The sequence below is a fragment of the Sminthopsis crassicaudata genome, chromosome 1 (assembly GCF_048593235.1).
Source record: "Sminthopsis crassicaudata isolate SCR6 chromosome 1, ASM4859323v1, whole genome shotgun sequence".
NCBI lineage: Eukaryota > Metazoa > Chordata > Mammalia > Dasyuromorphia > Dasyuridae > Sminthopsis > Sminthopsis crassicaudata.
In genome coordinates this window covers 705,037,211-705,062,060 of record NC_133617.1, presented here as the reverse complement: position 1 = coordinate 705,062,060, position 24,850 = coordinate 705,037,211, and the positions used below count along the sequence as shown (strand labels likewise).

Sequence of the window (24,850 nt, the reverse complement as noted above, 5' to 3'; positions counted from 1 at the left end):
AACTACTCTATGTATTTTGTAAATATCTATTTATGTCTATTAAATGTAAGCTCCTTGATCTGGCCCCTTCTAAATAAGCACTTAGTATCTATAGAATTATAACTCTTGCATTGGAAGGGACCTTAAAGGTCATCTAGTCCAATACCTTAATTTTATAGACGAAGAACCTGAGGCCCATGGAGGGTAAATTAGTTGTCCAAAGTCATACTAATAGTGAATGTCAGAGGTAGGAGTTGAACCCAGACAGATCATTCGATTCCAGAGCTAGCCCTTTTTTTTTGTTTTGTACTGGCTTGTTGATTGATGGAATGGAATGTACCTGAAACTCCTTGATGAGAGAGAAAGAAAGAGAAAGACAGATAATAAAAAAGAGAGAGAAATGGAAAGGAAAAAGGAAAAGAAGAATAAGAGAAAATATATGGGGAGAAAGAAAGAAAAATGGAAGGGAGGAAAAAAGCATGAAAAGTTTTGGCTTTTCTCTGTCCATGTGTTCTCTCTAGGGCACCTGTGTTGGCTGCCTCATGCCCATCCCTAGAACATGTGGCATGGTGCCCCGTCCCTAGCTCTCAGGTGTGGCTGAAACCAGGTGAAGGAGAGAAAGCCATTGCTACTTCCAGGCCCTTTGTCACCCAATGCTTGCTGTGGCTGGCAGCAGGCAGGTATTCGGTGTCCCCTTGTGGGGATTTGGTTCTTGGGCTGGCAAGAGCTGCAGATACATTTATCTGACTGCTTCCAGGCTGGCAAGGGAACTGCCTCTGAATTTTATTCCTCTCTTCCCCTTTTTCATTTCTCTCTCTGGACTGACAAATAGTTCCTATAATGGACCCAACTCCAAGGAATGGGGGCCCAATTACTTTCTTGGCCTTGATGGGTCTTGTGGGACTTTTTGGTGCTTGTCAGATGAGAGATTGATAGAGCAGCGAACTAGATCTCATGCTGGAGGCCACGAAGCTGTTGGACTAATGACTTCCTTATTAATATGCATGAGCTGTCTCATTTAGCCAGTGCTCTTGGGACTTGATTAAAGTAAGGAGGACTGCTGCTGTGGGAGAGGCTGGTGTTCGACTCAGTTGGCTGTGCCTTCTATCCTGGAGAGAGCAGGGACCATGTCAGTCTGGTGGGGGTAGATTTAGATTTCTCTGAACAAGTTATCCTTTTCTCCCTTCCTCTCTCCCTTGTTTTTTTTTTTCCTTCCTTCCTTCCTTCCTTCCTTCCTTCCTTCCTTCCTTCCTTCCTTCCTTCCTTCCTTCCTTCCTTCCTTCCTTCCTTCCTTCCTTCCTTCCTTCCTTCCTTCCTTCCTTCATGTGTGAGTGTGTGAAAGAGAGAGAGAAATTTAAAAATAAGAAACCACAGGGTGTAACTGGAGATATATGTGGGTAGAATATATGGATACGGAGAGCTGCTGCATTTATGGGAGAGTATGTGTGAATGAATGGCTGTTCATAGGGATGAAACATTCATAAGAGAGAAAGACAGAGAGAGATGCACACATACACACACATACAGAGAGAGGAGGGGAGGGAGGGAATATGAATAGCATATTGTGCAGGGCAGACATGCTTGTGGGAAGATGAGCATAGGGCAATGGAGGTACACGTGTGAGAGAGTGCAGATGGGAAAAGGTGAAGAAGATGGCTTCCTAGCCAAAGGAAGCCTCTCTCTTGACTTCTGCCCTGTGTTTCTCCCTGTAGGTGCCGGGAAGGGGCCATGACCATGTAGACGCCAGCCCTGGGAAGTAGCGGCATGGGCAGCGCTGAATGGGGACGCCTGGGTCTGCAGTCTTGAGACCCACCACTACTGACCTTCGAACTGGGATCCCTGCGTGTCGAGGTGTTCCTTTTCCGAGCTTGTCACAGCCACTGCCACGCTGGCCCATCTCCATTTTCTCCCTTGGAATTGGAGCCGACTGCTCAGAGTTGCTAAAGTTGCTTCCTTCCCGAAAGCCGTATAGACCTATAGCTCTAATTGGGAACCTGCTTCTTTCTTCCCCTGCCCCGAAATAAATAGGTTAAAAATAATAACAACCCTTGGATCTGCCCAAAGTGGAGCAGGAACCTCAGCAAACATGGGAGACATGACCAACAGCGATTTTTACTCCAAGAACCAAAGAAACGAAGCCAACCATGCAGGCGAGTTTGGGTGTACGATGGAGGAGCTCCGCTCCCTCATGGAACTTCGGGGGACAGAGGCTGTGGTCAAAATCAAGGAGACCTATGGGGACACTGAGGGGATCTGCCGGCGTTTGAAGACCTCGCCTGTGGAAGGTAGGTACCGCCCTCCTGGAGCCCCGAGCCAGGAACCCTTGGATGCCCTCAGAGGAGTTTCCCCTTTTTTATTTTGAAAAATAGGGCTGGAATGAAAAAATCTGAGAATTGGGGAGCCTCAGAGGCAGCGGTGGGGATCTGGGAAAGAACAAAAAAGGTGGTTCACACTGAAGAGCCAAGATACCCACAAAGATAGCTTGGGTGAATGAGGCAGTGACTGCCTCCCGAACAGCAGACGCGGGATGGCATGGGGGCGCGGGCACAGTATCCCTTAGATGGGGGAGCAGGGTTTACAGGCTGTCAGCTAGACAAGGAGAGAAACCGAAACCTTGTTTTCCTCGTCTGATCAGTTCCTTTGACATGAAACCAACCCTTTGGTGTCATTATTTCAGTGGCCAGCTGTTCATTGGAAACCTGGTTGTGCTTCAGGAGCCTCTGTTTTCATGTCCCCTGCTCTGTTTGTCTCATGGGCACACATGGCTCCACCCCCACCCCCGGATCCCTAGAAACAGCTGCTGCATTGCCCTGTCTCTCTTCCCCCCACTCCCAATCAGTGACCGCCATGAGCCCCCACCTGATGTCGTTACCTTGCAGGGGGCTGGAGTGCACTGAAGGGTCTTCGTTTGTCTTTCCATTTAGTGAAACGTATTCGATTTCTTTAAGGTGAAGGGAGACCATGATAGCCTATCATGTTTGTACCTGCTTAAAAAAAAGTCTTGATTTTGTTTTAAAAAAGGAAGCTTTCCTCTCCATCTCCAGAATAACTGTATCCCTCAGATTTTGCTGGGAACCCTGGTGAATTCTTGAGTCCCACAGTTGCTGTATAGGTTGAGGCAGGCAGGAAGGGGCAAAGGCCTTTCATAGAAAGAGAATACCTTGGCACCCAGTCCATTTAAAACCTCTTGGGTCCATTGAGCAAAGAAATGCCCGTGTTGCTTTCCTGCACATGTGGGATTCTTTTCTGTTCCTGAGGAAAACACTATGGCCATTGGCCAAGACATGGGTTGGTGCTGAGTCTGGAATAGGTAGAGATACCTCTTTGAACTTTGTTGTATTTGGGACGAGTTCTTGGCTGTCCTTTATTCAGAACCTGATGAAAAGGAAACGGGAGGCGGGGAGGTCTGACTTTGTTACAGTGTGCTCCATCCACCGTCAAGCTGTATCCAGAACAGGCAGATGAGAGCTTTTGCTGCATTTATTCCTGATCAGACTTCTGCTGGTATCTGGGCAGCACACTTTAGCAAGGACACAGAAGGAGAAAGTGAGAGGAATAGATAACATGCCACACAAAGATAAGTTGAAAGAACTGGGGATTTTCATTAGGCATGGCAAGATTTTGCTATCTGCAGCTATTTGAAGGACAGTCCTGTTGAAAAGGGAATTGGCTGGTTCGGCTTGGTCCCAGAAGGCAGAACTGGGAGAGATGGCTGGAAATTTACCGAGAAGGAATTTAAAATTGATGTAAAGGAAAGCTCCTTAGCAATTATAGCTGTTGGATGGCAGAATGGGCTTCTGGGGGAATGGGTTCTCCATCGGTGAACATATTCAAACAAAGCACAGATGATCAGTTGTTGGATGTTTTAATGGGAGTTCTTACTAAGTATTCAGTAGACTAGATGGCCTCAGAATTCCCTTCCAATTCTGAGATCTGGAGATTCTGTGAAGCTGCAGTTTCCTGGAAGGGGAAACAGGTTGAGCTAATGGTCTCTAGGAATCCTGGTATTCTAGGAGTTGGGATGAAGCAGATAAGGGGATCCTAGAAGGAAGAGATGACATTGCAAGTCTACGGGCTGGTTTGTACTTTTGGTCAATATAATAAGAAAGAGTCATTGTGGCGTGGGACTGAATCTGGGCCCTGAGGGCTTAACAGCAGGGCACAAGTCCTGGCAGGTCTTACTGAACTGGAAAGACTCAGAAATGTCCTTGGCAGCAGGGTGTTGTCTCAGGGTGGACTCTGACTTCAGAGGTTCTTCTCTGGATTGGCCACAAAGTTCCAGCTGGAAAATCTCACAAAGGCTGTCTTCCAGGATCCAGAGAATTGGTGATTTGGGAAGAGGACCCAAATTAAGGAGCCCAGAAGGTGGATGATAGCATGTAGTGGTGAATGGTGATGTGGCAGAATGGAGTGAAGACCTGAATCAGGCACAAGAGGACCTAGGGAAAAGGTTTGTTGAGGCAGAAGCGGGTACTAAGTCTAGGATGGAATAAATGGATGAAGAAGGCTGAAGAATGTAGCAGGGTTAGCAAAGGGAGAGATAGCATAGCAGTCTCAGAGGCCCAAGTGTTGGAAGCCTTTTCATGGTGACTTGTTGAACTCTTCCCCTTTGTGATCCTTACCCTACAGGAACTTTTTGCTCAGTGTGAATTGGTCTGTTTCTGCACGGGCAGCTTCCTCCATGTCTTGCTCAGAAGTCACAGATTCCTAATTACTGAAGAGGAATACCAGTCAAGTTCTATATGTCATAGGCTCACAGACTTAGATCTAAGAGAGACCTTGGAGATCATCCAGGTGAATATCCTCATTTAGAGATCAGTGGTAATTGAGGAACAAGGAGATGAAGGCTTTTGTTCATGATCACCAAGGTAGTTGGTGATCTCTGACTCCAAATTCTACTGCTTTGTATTCTTCTCTTATTCTAGCATTTTTGGGATAAATGGGACCTGAATACATAGAATCCAGAGGAGGGAGATCAGTTTGATGGGTGAAGATAGTGAGTTTAGGATTTGAGGCACAGGATTCAAATCCTGCTTCTGCTACTTACTCCTTTTGTGTATTTTACCTCTATGGGTCTCAGTTTCCTCCCCTGTAAAATGAAGAGTTAGACTATACAGTCTACTATTCTTTCTATGTCTGAAGCCTATGGTCATAGCATTATAGATTTAGGGCTAGACTGGGCTGGTCACTCATATGGCTTTGACCTTTGTCACATGAGGGCAAAAGGGAAAAGGAATGGATGTGGAAATGCAGGATCTATGTGAATTGCTACATAAATAGGGAAGGACATTCTCTATACTTCCAAAGGTCAGAATTAAGACTAATTGGTAGAATGTCCAGGATCAAAGATTTCATCTCAAAATAAGGAAACTTAATGATTCTACCTCACATCAATATTTCCATGTTTTGAATTCAGATTATATTTAGTTTCATAAATACTTTAGCATTTAAATATTCTCTAATTGTCTTGTATGCATTAGTCGTTATAATCACATGGTTTAGGGTTTAGAGTAAGAGGAGAGTTTAGGGACCATTTAAATCAATGCCTTCATCTAGGGAAAGTGACACATAGAGAAGGGAAGTGACTTGTCTAAACTCACACAGGCAATGCTAGCCAAAATAGCTCATCCCTTTAGAGCTTAACTGTGCTTCCCTAATAAGAAACCTAGACAAGTGTTGGTATTCCCATGGATGAGAAAACTGAGACTGAGATTAAATTACTTGCCTAGAGTTGCATAGCTAGTGAAGGTCAGAGCTGGATTCACACCCGGGACTTCTGGCTGCAAATTCAGTGTCCATTTCATTGCACTCTACTTCAATGATTTGTGAATATTCACATGGTTAGTAAGCATTTAGTTAGGACCCCGTCCTATTTTCTCATATTTCTGTCTTTCTGTCTCTGTCTCTCTGTCTCTCTGTCTCTCTCTCTTTCTCTCCATCTATCTCTGCCTCTGTCTGTCTCTGTCTCTATCTCTGTCTCTGTCTCTGTCTCTCTCTGTCTGTCTCTGTCTCTGTCTCTCTCTCTGACTCTCTCTTTGTCTCTGTCTCTGTCTCTCTTTGTTTCTCTTTGTCTCTGTCTCTAACTATGAACTTCATAACAATAGTTCATGTGTCCTATAATTCTTTGTATCTTCAGTTCTTCTTACCCCCTTTTAGGGTTTACCCAGCACAGGGCTAAATGTATAGTAATTTACCCAATAAATGCATACCGATTGAGTAACATACTCACTGATTATTTGCTGTATCTGCCTGATGGGCAGGCTATTGCTACAACTGATGATAGAACTCAAGTGATAGGTCATAGAGGCTGACCAGAAAACTCCAGTTTTGAATTGGAGATAGACTAGTCAGGAAAAGGGATGTTTTCTGCCATCTTACTTTGTTTTAAGTTTAGCAACAATCCAAATAATGCTATTTAATTCACAAAATGGTTTCTTTAAACAACCCTGGGAAGTAAGTAGTCCAAGCATTATCATACCCATTTTACAGATGAAGAAATTGAGCCACTTGACATGGCATTGTAGCTAATAAGTGTCAGAAGCAAAATTCAAACTCAAGTCCTCTTCTTTTTCTACTACCCCATACTGTCTCCTAAGCCTCAGTTTCTCTTTTGGTAGCTCCTTCATTGAATGGCTTTCTCTTTCCCTTTTTGATTTTCTATGATGAATTTGCCAAAGCCTTATTTTCTTAGTGACTCAGACCAGTGACTGCCTTCTTCTAGGTAAGAAAGTCTCTCAGGGGAAGGTGACATAGATATGTAGAGCCCAGGGCCCTTGCACAAGGGTTGAAGGGAAGGGAAGGAGGCTGAGAGGGCCAGAGCAGCTGGTATCTCTTTACATTCCACCTGCGTTTGGCCTTTGTTGCCCTGGTTATTTACCAGGTCCGGCTGCTCTTCCTCCCCTGATGGAGCCTCTAACTTGCTCTTCATCCACTTCCTCTTCTAGTCCCTTTCCCTTTTCTCTGCTGCTTTCCACCTCCCCAAGTGACTCTCCTGCATCTTTTTTTACAGTGGTCATGATTTTGACTATCAGCTCATCCACAAGTGCCAGCTAATGATAGCTTATAGTGTTCCTTGTCTCAGGGATATTTGTGTTTTTTTCAGTGTCTGGAAAACAGAACAATCTAGTTCTAACTCAATCCAAAAGCACTTACTATGCACATTTTGTGTACCAGACAGTGTACTAAGTGTTGCAATAGCAATAACAAAATAGTCTTTACCCTCAGATAACTTACATTCTATTGGAGGTGTGCAATGTATAAATAGGGAAGCAAATTAATGATTATTTGGGGCAGAAGAAGGAAGCAATAAAAGTAGACCTTGGCAAGAATATTCAACTTTAAATCATAAAGGCCTGAGTTGAGATCCTGCTTTTGACATTTACATGGGACCTACAACCTTAGACATCCTAGACCTATATTTAAATCAGTTAATATTCCCAAATCAGGGCTTGGTATCACTGATCCCCAAGTTCAAATCAACTATTACCTTTGGGAGCTTGGGTCAGTTAACTTCTCTGTGACCCAGTTTCCTCATTTGTAAAAAAAAAGAGGGTTGTAATAAATAGTCTCTAAAGTTCCTGCTGAGTCTAATTATGGTCATTATTTTATAGATGGGCAAACAGAAATTCAAAAAGGGGCAGATCTTTGTCCTTCCTAGATGATAGAGATAGAGTCCAAATGCAAATGAAGGCTTTCTCTTTCCAATTGTAGTGGAAACACTATGTGGAAGGTAAAGACTGGAAAAGTGGTTTGGGACCTTATTGTGAATGCCAGGTACTGGGACTGATTAGAGAGAAAGAGACATTTTGAGGGTGAGATTTGGGGAAATGAGGCAGGTGGGCAGGACCTGAGAGTTTTGACACCTCTAGGAGAGGGAGAAACTATGGAATTTTGGAAGAAGATGGGTAGCTGGTACTCTAGGACTGTGGAGGGACTGCTCTTCAGAAGGGTGAGATTGAGGTGGGATATCTGGGGGAAGACTTTGAGGGTTGAGGTAAGGATGCTTAGCCTGTGATAAATGACCCTTAAGTACTACTCACTGATCAGCTTTCGGGCCTAGGCCAGCTTTTTATGAGTCCAGTTCAGCTTTCATCCGCTTGAATTCTGGGATATCTCCATGAGTTTCACTGTTGCATATTCTGTGAAATATTTATATTATCTTTTCCAATTTGCATTTTTTTCAGCAAATCTAGATGATGATAATGATCATCATCATCATTTTAAATCTAGTCCTCATGGTAGAGAGATTGGGTAAAATGTTTATTTATATCTAGGGTGTGATTAGAAAGCTACATCTCCTTCCTTCCATCACCAATACTGTCACAAAAAAGTCTTCCAAGCTTACTTATCTCTGAAGTTGCAGCTTCATAGGATCATTCCTTAATGTATAAACTTTGCCTTCTCTCTTCAGGCTCATTTAAATGTAAATCCGTCTTGGAAAAAAATACATGAATTCCTCAGTATTTTGTAAAGTTATAGATAAAGAGGTAGAATGAGCTGAATCACTGAGTTTTTTGAAATGCTTAGGACTTTAGTGACTATTATTTTACAAGATTATCTAATGTAGCCATTCTGCTTTTATAGACAAGTAATCTGAGACCAGTGGCAATGGTTACGAACTTATTAGAAGATTTCTAGTAGAAAAATTATATGAAAACACTGAATACCTATAAGGGATAATGGACTTCAAGTTTTAGACTTGGAAGGAGTCTTTAGAGGTCAACCAGTCTAAACTGCTCATTTTACAGAGGGGGAAACTGAGGCTCACAGAGTTTAAGTGATTTTAGTAGAAAGCAGCAGGCCTTTGATTCAAACAAAGGTTCTCTATTGCTAAATTAGTGTATTTTCCATTGCACAGGGATGAGGTGGGGATCGAGTATTGACTCAGGCTCTAGGGCAGCCTCTAGAAAGAAGCACTGATGACAAACAGCTTACTCCCCAGTCTTGCCAAGGGTCAGCCCTGCAGAGCTATTCAAGGCCAGGGCAAGAGCCAACATCTATCTTGGGATCGCTTAATGGATTTAAGGAGCAATATGACCAATGACATATTTATGATCCAAGCTAGAGAATGTAAACATTTAATAAAGTTCTCAGATATAACCTGCCACAAGCGCTTTCTTTACCACACAGCTGGATGCCGTAGAGTATCCTTGTATAGCTCACTGGGGAAAAAACCCTCCCTGAACTCATGGAAATACAGCCCCAAAAGGACATGCTAAGATTGTTCTGCTCATTTATGGAATTACTAAAAGCAGCCAACTTCTGCCCCTTCAGGAATGGCTAATCCTATTTCCACAACCCTCTTCTTCCCTAAGATTCTTTTCATGATTGTATACACTCCGCCTGTCATCCCCAAAGAATTAGACATTAATTTATGCCCCTCCCTCCCCAGCTAAAGTAGATAATGATTACTTAATAGGTACTTAGGGGAAGGGAAAGAGAATAAGTATTTACATAGGGCCTACTATGTGCCACACACAGTGTTAAGTGCTTTTTAAAATTATTTGATGCACACAACAAAAAGTATTTGATACACACAACAACTTTATAAAGTAGGTGGTTTTTCTATCCCCATTTTACAGTAGGGGATACGAGGCAGACAGAGGTTGTGACTTACCCAGGGTGACATAGCGAATAATTGTCTGAAGTGGGATTTTAATTAAATTTATTTTAATTTATTTCAATTTAATTCAAATCTTCCTAATGCTAGGCTCAGGGCACTATCCCTTCTGCCTCTATCTGTCGAGTACTTCAGTGGGTCCATGAGCTCACTGATGTGGAGTACAGATTAAAGCCTGTCCATACCTTTTCTTCCTGTTCAGCTCTTGTCTAAGTCTTCTTCTGAATTTCCTCAAAAAGGCCCTCAGTGGTTATTATTGCTTTTTTTTTTTTTTTAACATTTGGTGGGTATTAATGCCATATTTAAGTTTTCCATCAGTTATCCTTTATTCTCCTTCTCTGATGGGCCCACTTCCATATCTGGTTAGACATAAATTTCAGTATATACTATTGCAAGGAAACTGTAACTTATCCAAAGTCACACAGCTTGTGAATTATTATTTGAATGCAAGATTCTCTGACTCGATTTCCAGGGCTCTCTCAGAGGTGCTTCCATCTAGAAAATAATTCGTTTGGTGCTTCATTATATCTGCTGTCTTATAAGTGGAAGATCTAGAGACATTCCTAAACAGAAGAGGAGGAAAACAGGGATGCCATGAGAAAAAGACATAGAGAGATGCTAAAAATTAAGTCAAGGAAAAATATTCAATGATTATCAGCTTTAGGAAGTTTGTGAGATGTCTAGAGCTTAATAACAAAGAGACAAGGCAATATGTAAAAGGAGCCACATGAGAAGTCCCTTCCACCAATTCAGATTGTGACCTTCTATGCTATAACTTTGTAAATAAGTCCTAGGAAGATGCCCGAGTTCTGCAGTATTAAATGAATTGTCCAGGGTCACATAGTTGGCAAATCTTAGGAGTTGGATTTGAATCCAGGACTGTCTGAGACCAAAATAACCATGCTATTTGCTATGCTATGGTATCGCTGATTTGTTTTGAAAGAATAGATTATAGAGAGATCCTTTACCTAAGTTTCAAGCTTCAAAAAGATGGAATATAGCTAAACAAATTTCACTATTAGAAAGAGCAATAAATTTGGAATTTGAGACTTGGGTTCAGATTTTACCCCCAGCCAGAGATCCCACTGTAAGGTACACAAGCAAACTAGGTCCCATGTGTACCAAAATGCTGGAAATATTTTAACTACTACCAAATTTAGCAATGAAGAACTGGAAAGAAAGCAGACAGATGCTTAGCCAAATTGGGTAAACATCTATATTAAAGGATCTATTAGTTATATTAACATTGATTTTTTCTAATTCTTTGCTATTACATAAAGTACGCTTAAGAACAAATTGTAGGATGTAAGTGTAGTAGGATATTATTACTACACTATAAGAAACAGTGAATGATAGATGTAGAAAAACATGGGAAGGTTTAAATGAACTGATGCAAATGCAGTAAGCAGAATCAGGAAAACAAAAATGCAAATGGGAAATGATGGTAATTAAAAAAGAAATTGAAATGGAATACTTTTAAATTATACCAACCAAGTTTGGCCATAAACTTAGGCACCTAGGTGGCACAGTGGATAGTGACTTGGGAGTCAAATCCAGACTCAGATACTTATTAGCTGTATGACCCTGAGCAAAGTATTTAATTTTTTTTCTCAGCTTTGTAAAATGAGAATCATAATAAAGTCCTGTCTCCCAGATATGTTGAGAAGATCAAATGAGAAAATATTTGTAAAATACCTTGAAAACTTCAAAATACTAAAAATGCTATTATAATTAATATAATTAAATACATGTGATGTCACAGACATTATTACTGTTATAATTAAGATAAACTTGATTAGTTTCCCAATCTATTATCATAGGTTCATCACCATCATCATGTAATCATTAAAAATATGTATCAATGAAATTTATTTCCTTCTTTGCAGAAGGGTGGTATTATGGGTATGGAAAATTGGCTTGAATGTCAGTCCAGTTTTATGTGTTAATAAGTTTTACAGAACCATTTTTTTTCTGTCTCTTTAAAAGTCTTTGTGATAAGGGGCAGCTTGCTCGGAAGGAATAAGAAAGAAATATATGAATAAATGTAGACAATAGAAAAACAAAAGATAACAAGATTTTATAAAGAGAGAGTTGGGACTAGAGATTCTCTGAGGTCCTAACTACAGATCTATGACCAAAGGGGAAAGAAATCTTGAGAGATGGGAAGAGAATTTTTATTATCCTTATTTTTCCACAAAAAGATGTTGAAACCCATAGAGGTTGTAACTTGCACAGTGAACAGTTAGGATTATACAATAGATCATCTGACTCCAGGACCAGTTTTCTTTGCCCTACACCATACTGCTTCCTTCCTTCCCATTCGTTTGTGGGTTAGTAAGTGGAGGAAGAGCCATCATTTCACATATGGGCTAATAAATAATATTAAAACTTCAATGAACTTTATATGTATTGTCTCTCTTGAGCTTCATAAATACCACAGGAATAATTATTCCCTTCTCAGTGGTGGTGAAAAGTGGGTTCAAAGACAAAAAATGATTTGCCCATTATGTTATAGTAACTTTCCAAAGTCATTTATGAACCCAGCTTTTCCTGATTTTGAGTCCAAAATGCTCTCAACCATTCAGTGTTTCCTCTCATGGGAACAGTTTTCCAGAAGAGATAAGGTCATAAATTCTCTGAGAGATGGAAGAGAAACAATTTTGATAGAAGGGAATAAATTGGAAGGAGCTGTCCGATGAGCCTGTGCTCTCCAAGAATCTTGAGATCATAAGATCATACATAGATCTAGGTCTCAAGAGAACAGTAGAAGCTGTCAACTTCAATCCTTTCACTTTCCAGATGAGGAAACTGAATCCCAGGGAAATGAAATATTTTGCCTGAGGTTACATATGGTTAGTGATATGCTTAAATTTGGAGAAGGAATTGGCAAATCATTCCAGTATTTTTGAAAAAAAAAAAACAAAAAACAAAACCCAAATGGTGTTACGAAGAGTTAGACATGACTAAACAACTGAACAACAACAATAAATACTTGTCATCTAATAGAAAAAGTCCAAGACTGGCAATGAGGAGACCTGCATTTTAGTCTTGGTTCTGCCATTATTCCATTTGTGAGTGTGGACAATTCACTTAATAATTTCTAGAATTTATATAGTGCTTGCTGTGGGCCAGGCACTGTGCTAAACAATTTATAATTATTATCTCTAAAGATTTAAGAAATTTATATTATATTAGAGAGTGCTCCTGAAACTTTGGAGGCATTTGGCTCAGTGGGATGTAGAGCTCATCTTCCTTGCTAGAACTCTTCCTGAGACTGTTAGGTTTGGTTTCCCTCAAGGAACATATGATAGAGAAAAGTGGAGATAGAGAAGAGTATCCTGAAATTCTTGTTTTCAGTATCTACAAGCTAGACAATAGAGCCATTGCCTTCACCTAACCCCCCCCTTTCTCTCTCTCTCTTGCCTTTCTCTCTCTCTCTCTCTCTCTCTCTCTCTCTCTCTCTCTCTCTCTCTCTCTCTCTTTCTCTCTCTCTGTCTCTCTCTCTTGCCTTTCTCTCTCTCTCTCTCTCTTGCCTCTCTCTCTCTCTCTGTCTCTCTTGCCTTTCTCTCTCTCTCTCTCTTTCTCTCTCTCTGTCTCTCTCTCTTGCCTTTCTCTCTCTCTCTCTCTCTCTCTCTCTCTCTCTCTCTCTCTCTCTCTCTCTCTCTCTCTCTCTCTTGCCTTTTCTCTCTCTTTCTCTCTTTTTCTCTTTTGGACCCAGAAAATACCTTATAGTTTGTAGTTTTCCATACAAAGGCCTCGATAGTGTGATGGGCTACATTATTTGAGGTAACATTGGAAGTGGATTGTTTTTTAATTTCTCCATCACTTTTCTTTCATTATTTCCAAAGGTTGGTTTCAGTGGAATCACTGGGCTAGCTCAGAAAAAAAAGTACTTTGAGCCCTGGTTAGTTTGATAGCTAAATTACACTGTGATGTTAATGGTCTTTTGACTCGACATTTTTATGGGCTTGTTTCTGACATTCCATGCCTCTTATCTGCTGATTGTGAGGAAGAGCAGGCTGGTTAGCCTAGGTTAGGTCTCACGCTGTATGAATACATTCATAAGTATGCATAAATTAGCTGTCCTGTTCACATCTCAGCTAATTTTAAGCAGAAGATCTCAACAAATGATAGATAAATTTAAAAGAAATGAGAAATTACCTCCCAGTGACAGACATTTCTAACTTCCTGAAGTAGAGAACTGGCCCTCAGTTTTCTCACTTTGAGGGTGATATCTGATATTTTTTTCCCCAGAGGTACAAACCTTATTGCATCATATTAGATGTTTTGTCCCGGTGGAAGTTCTGGATTGGGGGATACACCCTGGTCTGTCTAGTCTCACTATAAACTTTGTCCTCTGGGGGCATTTGGTCAAGTATAAGACATGGTCTCTGCCTTCAAGGATCAATAGAGATCAAATGGCCCACCACTCTTGTTCTAGGAAATAGGACACTAAAGCCAATAAAGTTAAGTATCATATTGATGCTCATTTAGCTACATCTATCTCCCCCACATTTATATGGAACTTAAATTTCTGTAGTACCTTAAATTTGATAAAACTTTTCCCCATTATAATTCTGCAAGGTAGATGATGTACATATTCCTTTTCTTTTTCAAATAGCATTAGTAGTGCAAATTAAAGAAGAAGAGATATATTCCTACTTACCTGAAGCTTATTACAAGCTTTACTAGATATTAACACAGCAGCCAATGATGGCACAAACTCATGCAAAGAAGTTAGAAGAGATATAGCTGTTCTTCATTGCACTGAGACCCAGATTATTCCTGGGTCTCAGTTTTTGCCTGGTGTAGAACAGCAAAATCCCCAGAAAATTAAATTCATCTAATTTGTTGATTCTAGATGGCCCAAAGATGTTGGTGCTGGGAGATTTCATATGTTGAAAAGCAAAGAGTACATTGAATACTCTGTTATAGGATAAGCAAATTCCAGGTGCCTTTGAATACTTCAAATAGGAATAGGTCTCATAAGCTTGAACTTGGAAAATGGAGTCAAGGATTGCCCTTATGGAGATTCATCAGTTATATTAATTACCTCTCTCTTCCTCTATTTGAGCAAAAGAGTCCAGGTTTAGTAGAAAATTAACCATCAGAGAGATCAAGAAGTTTATCTGAGGTCACTCGGTTATTAAATGTTGATTGGATTTGAACCTGGGTTTTATGAAACTAAGGTCATTCTATTTATAGTAAGACCATAGCACAGTGGCTAGGGCTCTGGGCTTGGAGACAAGAATTAGGTTGCAATCCTGCCTTGGATATTACTTAGATATTTCATCTCTTCAGCCTCAGTTTCACCATTTGTAAAATAAAGATATTGGACTGAATGATCTCAGGTCTTTTCCAATCCTGTGCTTTCTGATCTGATTCTGATCCTAAGATCCACTGTGGTCTCATGATCTCAAGATTTAGACGACTTCCTCAGCATTTATAAAATAATACAAGGTGGTAGAGCAGGCATTAAATTGATTCCAGTGACATGTTAAAATATCATGAATATTTATCAGTGCCATGGGCAGTCACGAAGTAGTCTGCTGTTATCAGGAAAAACCTCAAAAAGGGATTCAGGGTTTGTAGCAGGCTTTGAAGGATGGGTAGACTCTAAAAGGTCAGAACTCTCTCAGTGATTGCATGCACTGAAGGAGTTGGGCACATGGCAGACTTTTATCTATCCACACAAAAAAATGCAGGATCTGGTTTCTGAGATACCAAGAAGACTTGAGCCAGAGCTAGAGCTTGGCGCCCATGGTGCTCCTCCATGGATGCCCTAAGAAGCTCACTGTTAGATGCACACTTTGAAAATGGTAGTGTTTTACAGACTGCTGTTTGGGTGTCCACATTACTGCATATTTCATGATAGGCACTTGCAGAAAAAGAGACACAGGGAGGGGAAGACATCGATACTCCCAAGTGTTGTGAAAGACAATCTCACATTAATTTTGTAGGAATCAAGCTGAAGTAAAGAAACATGCCTACTGTGCACATCTGTGTGTGTGTATTTATGTGTACATGTGCATATGAACTTGAGCATTTGTAGTGGGAGAGATGGGAAAGGGACTTTTTTTTTATAGAGATTTTGCTCTTTACAAATACATGTACATACACATTGAAATATGCCCCTTTGTTTATAAAGAAATGTATACAAGCATTGTAGTATAGTGAATGGAGAGTTGGTCTTCAAGCCAGGAAGATGTGGGTTCAAGCCCTCCTTCTGGCACAAGTGGCAGATTACTAGACCTGTCAGTGCTGTAAGTAGCCAAGATTATTTAACCAAAGAGAAGGTGCTGACTGCTCTGGTGGAGAGTGTTTCTTCCCGTGAGAGTTTTTTATACCAGTGATATGACAGGTCAGGCTCTATCCCTTTATATTAAGCTTCATGCTGCATTTAAATAAGAGAGTCAACAAGATTGCCTTTAGACTTGACAAGGCCTAATATAATAGAAAGCTCCATCATGTTGAATTTGAGTATTTTCAATTCCAAGTGACTATGCTTTGTCCAACTGGTGTATGGAACCACAAAATAGGACACGTTGAGGCTGTATCTCTTTAGAATTCTATTCAGAGTTATTGTGTAGAAAGGAAGGGGGAGGGAGAGGATGATAACCCAGGTTTTCAGGTACCTTGAAGGGGGCAATAGTGAAGGTGACTAAATAAGATCCAGTAAATCAGAAGATCCAACAGATTTGAGAACCCTCATTGTACCATCATATCAGAGATTTTCCACTGAAGCTTTTAACAAAACCTAAGCCATAAGATCTTGTCCAAATAGGAATTTTACTTTAGATACTCAATAGCTAGATGACAGGTTTTCCATTCCTCAGTATCCTCATATGTAAAATGGAAATAAAAACAATAATTTTATCTTTTAGGGATATTAGGAAAGAGCGTGGCAAACCTTAATGGACTACAGTAAGGGGAATTCTTGTTCTTGATTCTCTTCCAGTGCCTCATGGTAACATGGAGGTGACCTGGAGTATTTAAAACATGTAACAGGGTAGTAGAAGTTATGGCAAGTTTCCCTGTGCTGGAAAGGCTTGGAGTGGGATTCTAGTAACAGACTGAGTTTGTTTTCTGAAGATCAGCTCAGCCAAATCCTTAGAGTTCCTCCCTAGTAGAGGATTGTTCCCCAATAGATCTGCCAGTAGTTGACATTTTTTGGCCATGATGACTCAGCTAAACAAGAACAGAACAAAATGTTGTTCAGTCTTGTGTGGTGGCCTTTGGTAGGAAAGGAGCAGAAGGTATTAAGATTCACGCCCTGTTTGCTGGTGCCATTAATGTATGTTTGCCCGCCCAGTGATCAAGGAGCATACTATAACATGTATTGAATTATATCAATTTTAATATTCTCAAGAGGCATTTAGAAGCAATTAAATGACAAAGGAAACAGAGTAATAGATCTGGAGTGAGGAAAACTTGAGTTCAAATCCAGCCTCTGACATTTTCTGACTGGGTGATGCCAGGCAAGTCACTTAAAATCTATCTGCCTCAGTCAACTCATCTGTAAAATGAGGAAAGTAATAATCCTTCCCTCCCTGGGTTCTTATGAGGATCAAATTAAATCAAGTCTGTAAATTGTTTTGTAAATCTCAAAGCACTGTGTAAATGTTTGATATTCTTCTTATTATAAATGAGATCAGAAACCAGACAGAATTTGCAGCTAAATGAAAGGATGGTTGACAGGTTCCCCTTAAAGAATATCATAAAAAGATTGCTGGAATTGGCTTTATCAGGTAACTTTGGGTAATCTACTCAATGTATGTACTTACAAATTGACCCTCATGAAGGTAACGTAGCTGGGGGACCACTATCTATTACAGATGATGTAGAGGGGAGATAAATTCAATGAAGAACTTGATGAAACCCAGGTTAAATCTATTTTATTTTGGCCTTTGATGACATCAGTACAAAGGTGAAAACAAGTGAGGATGGTGATAAATATATTGGAAAATATGGGCTTGGACCCAGAAATAAGAGAGGCCAAAAACTTGTGAACGAGACAGAAGCCTCCTAACTGTATATCACAGACTTCCTTTGTTAAAGAATTGGCAGGCTCAAAAAAAAAATGGCCCCAAATGAATTGATTATATTTTAGTAACAGGAAGTGATTCATTAGCGATATGGGATTCATTCTGGAATCACCAGTTTGTGTACAGTTGTATATACTGACTTGGAGCAAGGGTTGAAACGACTTTACAGCTAGAAGAAAATAAAATATGGTGTGTTTTAAAATAGCTCATTGTGTTCAAACATCTTTATACAAGTTATTACTGTTGAAAAATGGGATATGGATTGAGAAAAGATATGAATACAGGAATAGACTCTAGACCTGTGATATCATGATGATAGGGAACTCCCAAATAAGAAAAATCCCCCCACCAATGAAAAAGTTGCAAGCTATAGTATTTGAGTTTCCTGAACTTTGAGAATTGATTTGCTCAGGGCTACAAAATAAATATATCCTAAAGGCAGGACTATGTACTTCTGAATCTAGCCCTTTTGGATTTCCTTTGCAAGTTTAATTGATATAAATTGATTGTAATTGATAGAAATCAATTGTCCTTACAAGGAGACTAAAAGAGCCCCCAAGTCAACAAATATTTGACTTCCTTGCTAAATGGAGGGAATGAGAAATATAAAACATTTATTAGATATTTACTGTATGTCAGGCTCCATGTCAGATGTTTTATAAATATTATCAAATTTGATTCTCACAAAAAACTTGGGATGAAGGTGCTATTATTATCTCTATTTTGCAGATGAGGAAACTTAAATAGTTAGAGATTAAGTGACTTGCCAGGACAAAACAGCTAGTAAAGCATGGATCTTTAAAAATAGATGCAAAAATGATAATTGGCAATATGTATGGAAGAATTGCATAGATTTAATATATATTGAATTACTTGCTGTCTAGGGAAGGGGGTGGAAGGGAGGGAGAAAAAATTTGGGACACAAAATTTTGCAGAGTTGAATGTTGAAAACTCTCTGAATATATTTTGAAGATGAAAAGCTATTTTAACAATTAAAAAAAAGAAATTAGATGCAAGAGGTAGCAGAACTGCATAACATGGTTTCCAAAAATATTAGATTGCTAGTCAGAGACCTGTGTTTGCATTTTGGCTTCCCCACTTATTAGCAGTGTAACCTGATGCAATTCACTTAATCTGGTCTCAGTTTCCCCATTTGTAAATGAAAGTGGGATCCTTGAATTAGATGCTGTTTACATCTCTTCCAGGTTTAAATGGACCAAACAAACAGTCCTACCTGGTTTATGTTTTATAACAGAAGCATTAATCCAGCAAAGAGGATTAGCTGAAGGCCCTGTATGTCCCAGAGTCAGATCAGAGGTTTCAGCTCTTTTTGCTTTGGAATTGTCCTGGGTCATTCTTAAAAAGGTGGGAAGGACACAGGTTTATAATGTGGCTGCAAAGACAGAGGTCTCTCCCTTTTCTTAGCCCACCAAGAAACTGCAGAAAGAAGACTCCTATTTCCACTTATGTGTCTGGGGTTTTGAGCAAATGTTGTTCTAAAATCCTCGAAAAGATGCTCAGAGTTGACAAATCATGATCATCTCATTGAAGCAAGGGTGAGAGAACCCCTATCTAGGCTTCTGTAGGGGTGGGTTGGGGGATGGAAGGCCTGTTAGTTCTGTTGTGAAAGCTGGAAGGGAATCTCCTTTTCCAGAGGAGGAAATTGAGTCCTGGAGAAAATGCAGCATTTCTCAAGGTCTCTCAGATTGGAGGTAGTAAGCAGCCTTAAGAACATGAAATCAGTAAACTAGTATTTATTATATGTTTACCATGTGGCGTGTTGGTGACTAAGCATTGGAAATACAAAGAAAGGCTTTTGATAATCCCTGATCTCAAGGCGGTCATAGTCCAGTGGGGGAGACAATATGCAAAAACAAGAGACGACGTATTTGGATATATTAGAGAGAATCAATGGTGGGAAGGTGCTAGCTTTAAGGGGGCTTAGGGAAGATTTTTGACAGCAAGTTGGACTTTGGTTGAGATTTGAAAGTAATCCAGGGAAGACAGGAGGCTGAGATGAGGTGGGGGAATGAAATGAAGAAGGCTACAAAGCAGGATTTGAAATAATGTCTCCTGATTCCATCCAGGTTTTTTTTTTTTTGGGGGGGGGTGCGCAAAACAATTGGAATTAAGTGACTTGTTCAGAATCACACAGCTAGTAAGTGTTATCTGAGGCTGGATTTGAATTCGGTTCCTCGACTCCAGAGTCAGAATTCTATCCACTGTACTTTCTAGCTGCCCTTTCTCCAGTTTTTCTACTGCAAATACCCACTCAGTTTCTTCATTTGTGAGCTGGGGATAATAATTTCTTCTCTGCATATTTCCCAGGGGTGGGGGAGGACAGTGTGTGCATTGTAAAGAGCAAAATAATTTTGGAAAGTAGGAAGTACACTGACATTGTTTTGTTGTTTAGTAATTTGCAGTCATGTCTGACTCTTCATGCACTCTTGTAGGGTTTTTTGGCAAAGATACTGGAGTGGTTCACCATTTCCTTCTGCAGCTCATTTTACAGATGAGGAACTGAGGCAAGTAGGATAGGGTCACACAGCTAATGAGTATCTGAGGTTGGATTTGAACTCAGGTGTTCTTGACTCTGCACTTAGTACTCTATGCATTGTGCCATCTAATTGCCCTGAAAGGGTGACTGTAATTCTATATCTTTAGACAAAATGGATTCATGAGCTGCCTGAATGATTTCTTTTATGTGTGTCCTGGGTCACCCTTTTCAACCTACAATCCTGCTCACTATTGCCTACTTGATGCCCATTTCCTAAAGTCCTTATTTTATTTTACTCTGGGATGATCGGTGGGCAGGGTGGGCATCCTTCTCTTTGCCAGTCACAGGAGAGGCTCAGAATGAGGATGGTAATTTATTTATACATTCCTACAGAGCAGCCCCACCCTTTCTTCCCACTCTCTCCATGATTATTTTACCTGCACCTGGCTTTACCAAGACCCCTGTGGTGTTTTCAAAGCCAGTTATTTATAGATGGGTGGAAATTTGCACCTCAGTGGGGAAGACTGGGCTGATGTCACACATGCTTCCTCCAACAGAAGACCTGGAGCCCTGAGGGAGGATTCTTTGGAAACTTCTGAGTGCCAGGCAAATGACCCTAAGAGCCATTTCTTGCTGGGAAGGCTGCCTTCTGCTTTTGATAAGGCTACTTGCCCTTTATGGCACCAGCATGTTGGAAGGTTCCATCAGAATGGACTGTGTCTTAGGAGTCCCACAGATACCCCAAGTAGTACCCATCCAGGCTTCAGGTTAAATACAAACACCTTCTATTTTATCTGCCTGATTTTCAGTATTCACAGTTGGGCTGAGTAGGAGGGAATCTATCTTCTCTAAGGCAGTACCTAGTGAATTGTCTTTTTAAGGCTACATCTCCCTAAAATACTTGCCTTATTATTTTATTTTCTTTATTATTAAAAGAGACATTTATTATTTTAAAGTTAGAAAAACATTTTACATCTAGAAGCTAATTGGCACTGGTTTTGGAATCAGAAAAATTTGAGTTCAAATATTGCTTTAGATCTCATGTGTGACCTTGAGCAAATCACCTTATCTTAGTTTCTTTATCTCCAAGTTTTATGAGAATCAACTGAGATAAAATATGTAAAGTTCTTGGAAAACTTTGAAGTGCAATGATTTGTTTCTCCTCCTCCTTTTTTTCCTCCTCCTCCTCCTTTTATTTCTACTTTTTCTCCTCCTTTTCCTCCTGATTTGATCTTTCAAACTATACTGTAAGTTGGGCGCTATAATCATCACCATTTTTCAGCTGAGGAAACTCAGACTCAGCAATGTTTAAGTGTGCTTGCCAGGAGTCTTAGATATGAAGTGTTTGGGATAGGATGCAATTTACAGCATCAAATTAGTAACCTTGCATTTGACAAGTTTTGGGTTTAAAAATTCATTATTTGATAAAAATTGCTGGGAAAGCTGGGAGGCAGTCTGGCAGATACTGGGTATAGACCAATATTTTATACCATTTATTAAGATTCCAACACAACTCTTCTTGATCAGTTAAGAGTAGAAGAAAAGAATAAGGAGATGGTTTAAGGTTCTTTCTTTTTTTTTTTTTTTTTTTTTTTTTTTGTTTTTTTAGAAGTAGAAATAAACCTGGAAGGTAGTAGTTATGGCTGACTTATTAGAAGCCCTGGGAAGGGGCTATTAAAAAGGTCTAGTCAAAGTTAGGTATCAGAATCATGTAGAACAACTATAATTAGGACAACCAGATAGTGGCAGGACAGTTAGGTGACTTAGTGGTCACAGCTCCGAGCTTGGAGTCAGGAAGACATGTTCAAGTCAGAGTTACACTAGTTGTATGATCCCAAGGAAATCATTTAACCTCTGTCTACCTCAGTTTCCTCAACTATAAAATAGAGATCACACTAGTATCTAACTTTAGCACAGTAGGTGCTTAATAAAAGCTTCCTTTTCTTATCTCTTTCTAGACAGGAAATTGTTGAATGGAATTTGCCTGGTGACTTTGCTGCCTATTATAGTCTCTGAAAGGAGGGAGGTCTCTCCTTGTCCTTGGCCAGGCAAGGGTCTAGTATCTAGATGGTCAAGAGCCAAGCATAAAGAAAATAACTAAAAGAACTAGAGGAAATAAAAGAAAAGGATGAAAAAAAATTGAGCAGATGTGAAGTTATTCTAATTGAAAAAGACATTGTTAATTGCAAAAGGAGACTTTGCAGGGGCCATAATGCTTGTTTTCAAATATTTAAACTGCCATCATGTGGAAGACAGAAGACACTCATATGTGGTTCTGGAAAGCAGAACTAGCTCAGAGTGGGTGGAGATTAGAGGGAGTTAAATTTCAGCTCAGTGTAAAAAATTCCCCTTGAATAGAGCCTAAACTTTTGAAAGTCAGGTCTCTTGTTTTCTCGTGTCTTTGTATTCCCCAACATGAAACACAGAATCACGCATGTAGTAAGTGCTTGAAAAATGCTCATCTGAGTGGATGATAGGAAGCACTTTGTAACAATGGAAGCTGCCCAATAGTGGAATGGACATGGCCTTGAGAAGCAGGGAGCTTCATTTTATTGCAATATTTCAGCAAAAGCTTCGTGGGCGGGATTCTTAGACAGGGTATTCCTCCAGTCCAGAAGGCTGGTAGAGTGTTCCTTCTGGGGGAGAATTGTCCATGGTGACATTCTGTGATTTTAGAAGTAACAGCAATTTCTCTCTGGTCCCTGTGGAGGGAAACAACAGTGGGCTAGTCCAGGCTGAGCAGATGATTAGAAATACCTGGACCAGCTAAGGACTGAGACAAATAACAATTTGTGACCAACAGATGATGACAGCTAAATAATTTCTGTGATTCCTTTATGACCTGAGTTGAATTTATGAATGCATGATTTCCTTTATGTTGAAATTTCATTGTCACCTAGTAGCTTGTCTCATTTTGCTGAAACTCTCCACTTTACTCACACTATCCTTTTACATGTATTCTTTCTGAAAGGTTACTTTTTTTTCTTTCCACATCAGATCACAGATCTTGAGCCAAATAAAATCTCAGAGGTCATAGTCCAACCTCTCATTTATCGATCTCAGGCTTATCAATATTGATTTTCTCAAGGTCACACAGGGGACAGCCATAGAGTCAGAAAATGAATCCTGGTTTCATGCCTCCATGTTTAATGCCTTTTTAACTTCACTCTGTTATGCATGATGAGACCTTGTTTGACTGAGCTCATCTATATAAGAGCATAAGCTTATTGGAGGCTCTTTACAAGATGGTGTCTTGGAGCACTGAGGAAGTGGAAGGACTTGAGTTGATTTTTCCAATGAATGTCTTAAAATGCTAGGGGGAGCATATTCTTTTATGTGGCTTCATTTATAGTTCCCCTTCCCATTTATAGTGCCCCCCCTCTCCTTGTTCCTAGCTCACTGAGAATTTTGAGTTTTAAAGCAGAATAGAGCAATAGTGATTATTTGGTTTAAGTTAAAAATTAGAAGTAAGTCTCACAGCCCTTTATGACTTAATTCTCAAAGTCCACAGAGGATAATCCAGGATTAGGATGGAGGTCATTCACTTGAATAAATAGGTGCAAAAGGAAAAGCCATAATCAAGGCAGTGGAGATCTAAGGTCATTGGGGCACAGGCATAAATCACTCCCCCACCCCAGTACTTTTGGTATTATTTTGTCTGTTCCCTGAAAATTTCTCCTCTCTCCCTTATTGCTATCTCTACCCCCATTTTCTCCTAATCCCTTCTCCAGAATCTCACAGGTCCTTCTCTAGAAGGTGTGCATATATCCACTTCCTTGGATATAGGAAGAGTTGGGAGAGGAGATACTAGAAAGGAGAGAGATCTTCCTTCTACTCCTGCTAGCATCTTCATTTTCATCTCCTAGTTCCTTGACATAGAGGACAGAGGTCTACTTTTTCTATTGCGTTACCAGCACATAGCATAGCACTTTGCAAACAGTAAGTGCTTAAAATGCTTCATTCATTCATTGCTATTTTGCTGTGTGAACCTAAAAGAGTACATAATAGTTCTCTAGGCAACTCTCTAAGACCTGAAGTTTCAGAGAAAGTACTGACTTGCATTGGTAAAGGAAATTTCTGTACCTGGGAGTTCCCCAAAGCTCAGAAATCATCCTCGATATCTCTTATCTAAATCATGGAGCCTTTCTCTCAGAACAGGGAAGAGGGGAAGACTTCAGACAGGCTCTGGGACAAGGATAGAGCCAGCCTCCATTTGCTCTGTCATCCAGTGACTAGAATTTGTAAGTCACAGTCCCCATCAGGCATGAAATGTAGGGTGGAAGGAAAAGAATGAAAGAGGGATGTCAAGATCAAGATGTGATATTTCAGTCATTCTTCAGAGTGTCCCCAATGTTTTAGTTCCATTTTAAGCTATTAAAGCTTTACAAATATCTTGTTTGATCTTCCCAGCAATCCTGGGAAGTGTGTGCTATGATGATCCTTATTTTACAGTTGAGGAAACTAAAACAGGTAGAGGTTAAGTGACTTTTTAAGTGTCTGAGGTTTGATTTGAACTCAAGCTTACCTGACTCTAAGCGCAGACTCCACTGCAAAAATCTCTTTCAAAGGTCCTATATACTCTGAGTTCCATCTGAGAATGTTCTCTGTAAATACTGCTCAGTTGCCCAAACCTTCTCCATTGTTTGAAAGCACATCAACAAGGTTTGTAAAGAATCCTGTCAATGCATCAATAAAGATTTATTAATTACT

The 24,850-nt window shown here is 40.1% G+C and overlaps 1 protein-coding gene across 24 annotated transcripts in view; it reads left to right on the top strand.

The window, feature by feature from the left end:
- Window positions 1–24,850, top strand: part of ATP2B2 (ATPase plasma membrane Ca2+ transporting 2) — a 504,660-nt gene that overhangs the window by 275,653 nt on the left and 204,157 nt on the right. For all 24 annotated transcript variants that reach the window (XM_074283932.1, XM_074283917.1, XM_074283910.1 and 21 more), the window contains one exon: window positions 1,692–2,264. In XM_074283932.1, the coding sequence (XP_074140033.1) occupies window positions 2,066–2,264 (199 nt within the window). In that variant the 5' untranslated portion in view covers window positions 1,692–2,065. The remainder of the gene's footprint in view (window positions 1–1,691; window positions 2,265–24,850) is intronic.